Here is a 3830-nt window from a genome sequence, read left to right as displayed (position 1 = left end):
GGCACTTTGGAAGGCTGAGGCGGGTGGATCACCTGAGGTCAGGAGTTTGAGACCAGCCTGGCCAACATAGTGAAACCTCGTCTCTACTAAAAATAAAAAAATTAGCCGGGTGTGGTGGCGGCCACCTGTAGTCCCAGTTACTCAGGAGGCTGAGGCAGGAGAATGGCATGAACCCAGGAGGCGGAGCTTGCAGTGAGCTGAGATTGCACCACTGCACTCCAGCCTGGGTGGCAGAGTGAGACTCCGTCTCAAAAAAAAAATGAAAGGAGTTTTCTTATTTCATCTTATAGCTGAGGAAGGCAGGCCTGTGCCAGGATGTGACCCAGGTCTCTCTGGCTCCAAGTCTCTCCTCTCTTGTCCCAAGACCAGCTCTGCACAGCCCTAGCACGGCCATTTTAGCTATATCTGTTGCTTCAGTTGGAAAAGTCCTTTGGTCACAAAGGCCACTTCCATACCTCAGGAGTAGCTCCTGCAAACAGAGGTTTAGAAAGGGAGACATCAGGAGAGAGTTCACTTTCTATTTGATTTTAAAAGGCACTTCCCAGAAGTGGCAGATTTGCTTAGGGTTTTTTTTTTTTTTTTTTTTTTTTAACTATTAATACCTGTAGCACAGCCCCAAGCCAACAAAAATGGTTTACCCCCTGGGATAATAGCTGCTATTTAGAATTGCCATCTTTCCTACTTTGAGGTGGAGTGTTTTTTCAGTTGAGTGTTCGTAAGACAACCATTACCAAAGAGAAAGATAGCAGAAAGAATTTTCCTTGGTTTCCCTCTTCACAGCTATGAAGAAAAAAGAATAATTTTTTAAAAAATAAGTGACTGATAGCTCCAATCTATTATACACTTCAAATATCAAAGCATGTGCTTTCTGAGAGAGAGGCACAGAAGATGTTTTGATGGAACTTAATGCTTTTTGGAATAAGCCAATATAGGCTACTAACAAGATAATTCCTTGGCAAGATAAAACTATCATCTCTTCTGAAATGGCATTTTTTTATTCTTAAGAATGTAGTAGACTTTACAATAAAAGTAGGGAACGAGGAAATATCCTAATAATTTTCAAGTTAGTTTTTAATGTCATATCCAGGAACACATTAAAGGGGGTCTTACTAGGTCTTGACACAAGCTGTACTGGAGCTTGATTAAAATGAATATTTTATTTACCGAGACTAATTTTTTTTTTTTAAAGGCTAGAAAACCAAGAATAAAGAATACCAAGAATAGGCCGGGTGTGGTGGCTCCCGCCTATAATCCCAGCACTTTGGGGGGCCGAGGCAGGCAGATCACATGAGTTCAGGAGTTTGAGACCAGCCTGGCCAACGTGGTGAAACACCATCTCTACTAAAAAAAAAAAAAAAAAAAAATACATATATACACACACATACACACAGACACACATATTCACATACAAAATTAGCCAGGCGTGGTGACAGATGCCTGTGATCCCCGCTACCTGGGAGGCTGAGGGAGGAGAATCCCTTGAACCCAGGAGGCAGAGGTGGCAGTAAGCTGAGATCATGCCATTGCACCCTAGCCTGGGCAACAAGGGTGAAACTCTGCCTCAAAAAAAAAAAAAAGAATAAAGGCACTTGATTCTAATTGTAAGTAATTTTCATTAGCCTGAAGTCTTCTAAAGTTGCAGGAGTAGGGAGCAAAGGTTCAACTGCATTGTCAGGCCACCCTCCTTGCTGAGAAGGGAGCAGGGCTGTGGACCCCTGGCCTGGGGACCAGCCAGGTGAAGGGTGCTCTAAGGTCATTTGAGAGCCTGCTTGGAATAATTGTGATGGCTTGGTTCATTCTAACTACTTATTAAGAGCCACGTAAGGAGGAAAAGCTCAAAAGCAAACCAAAATTTAAAACCTGAGCATGTTTAGTACAAATCCACTTTGAAAGTTTGGATGAGACTGTTTATCAATATGTACCAAGCTGGAATACGTGGGGCACTGCGTTCTGACTGGCTACAAAGAAGTGAGTGGTTACACAGCTCCAACTTAACCAGTAGTCCCAACACAAACCTGTAATGCTCCTGGATCAGAGGACAGCTTCCTGCCCACGTGCTACTTCTGAGAGCCAGCGGCTACCACAGAGGCAGTGGGCCGGAGCCCTCTGCAAGGCCAAGGGGAAGGCACCAGGCTTCATCCAGACACACTCCCTGTCCATTAACAAATACAGTAGATTATGATGATCTAAAGTCTAGTGTTCTTACAGCACCTACAATGGAAATATTTTTCTTTTTGGCCAGGGTGAAGGAGTGGAAAGGGGTGAACATGTCCAGATGACAACTATGAAAGACAGCTGAAGCCACGCACACTAAGAAAACCAGGCTGCCCTCTTAATCCCTCATGGGGTGGTGGCTTGTATTTCAAAGGGTTTATCTGTCCATTTATTGTCCAGGGTGGGACACAAGTTAATTCAGAACAATGGGCAGAGAGTTACTCTGAAAGCCCTCCAGAGAGGGCTCTCCAATTGTTTAACTTTTTTAGAAAGATAAAATTAGAGAATTACAATCCCTCTCATTTTTCTCTTATAAACAATAAAGTTTAAAGAAAATGAGTTATATTCATGTAGTTTTCAAAGCTTTCCAAGAGTCCATTATTACTATTCTGATACTCTAAGACATGTTTCAAATAGGAATTGCATTATCATTTTTTAAAAATCTCAACACAACTGAAATCCAAGGTACACTGTAATTGTTTATGTATTCAGCATGTACTAGTCTATCATTATGGAAGCTATTAAGCTTTATTGTTTTAAAAAATGAATTGTATTTACAATGTAGAACAAGTTTATAAAATTGGTGTGTAAAGTTAATTGTAAAAGGATAATACTATTTGTTTAGAAACAAGCTGCTTCCCCTGCTTATATTTCCTTATTCTTGATATAAATTGGAGACACATACTATTTAAAAATAATGCTTTTTAAATAGTAAAATATACAAGAGATTCCTGAGCATAACAAAAATATCTTGAAAATATGTGGCCATTTGAAGTATAAAATAGCAAGTGTAAGAATAGCATGATTGTAAAACTACTGTTTGAAGGCTTATAAACAGTACAAAATAGTTTGCCTTTTCTGACTGCATAATTACACATTAGTGCAAACAAAAATGTCTCAAAATTTAATGGCTACAAATCTCAAAGATTTGCAGAGGTACGCAAAACATGGAATTTCTTTAGCGTCATGCGAACTGAACCCAGTTCTCGATTAATCCTTTCCAAACGATCTTCCAAGGCTTCCTAGGTAAAAACAATGGGAAAAGTTTAATTAGAATTCTCTATCAAGTTCTATAATCACCACCAAACTAACCTTTCTTTTGGCAAAAGAGCAAGTATAAACACTAAAATTACAATTATTTTGCTTTCTACACAAATCATCTTACGATTTCTTTTAAACTGAACAATATAAATTAGCTTTTCAACTATTCCAAATAACTGCTGCACTTTAAAATATTCTCAATATGTTTGACACATTGAGGTATATGGAAATTCTAGTAATAGCAATACAACCAACTGGAAGGGGATAATTCTTTGGCTCTGAAGTGAGAACAGTACAAGAGGAACCTAGGAGGTGCTTCACACATTTCACCAGAAGAAATGGACACATTTGATCAGTGCTGCATCCCACACATACATAGATCAAATAACTTTCTTCTCACCAAAATTTCTAAGTTAAAAAGGAAAAAAAGGCCGGGCGCGGTGGCTCAAGCCTGTAATCCCAGCACTTTGGGAGGCTGAGACAGGTGGATCACGAGTTCAGGAAATCGAGACCATCCTGGCTAACACGGTGAAACCCCATCTCTACTAAAAATTACAAAAAACTAGCCGGGCAAG

The 3830-nt window shown here is 39.8% G+C and overlaps 1 protein-coding gene across 2 annotated transcripts in view; it reads right to left on the bottom strand.

Annotated features, from left to right (window-relative positions):
* Positions 1 to 2720: 2720 nt before the first annotated feature.
* MPHOSPH9 (M-phase phosphoprotein 9) overlaps positions 2721 to 3830 on the bottom strand; it is an 86447-nt gene continuing 85337 nt past the window's right edge. For both annotated transcript variants that reach the window (XM_011948452.1, XM_011948453.1), the window contains exon 24: positions 2721 to 3236. In XM_011948452.1, the coding sequence (XP_011803842.1) occupies positions 3135 to 3236 (102 nt within the window). In that variant the 3' untranslated portion in view covers positions 2721 to 3134. The remainder of the gene's footprint in view (positions 3237 to 3830) is intronic.

The sequence above is a fragment of the Colobus angolensis genome, unplaced genomic scaffold (genome assembly GCF_000951035.1).
Source record: "Colobus angolensis palliatus isolate OR3802 unplaced genomic scaffold, Cang.pa_1.0 Scaffold28, whole genome shotgun sequence".
Lineage (NCBI taxonomy): Eukaryota > Metazoa > Chordata > Mammalia > Primates > Cercopithecidae > Colobus > Colobus angolensis.
The sequence above is the reverse complement of the archived record's forward strand: the minus strand, read 5'-3'. Positions and strand labels throughout refer to the sequence as shown.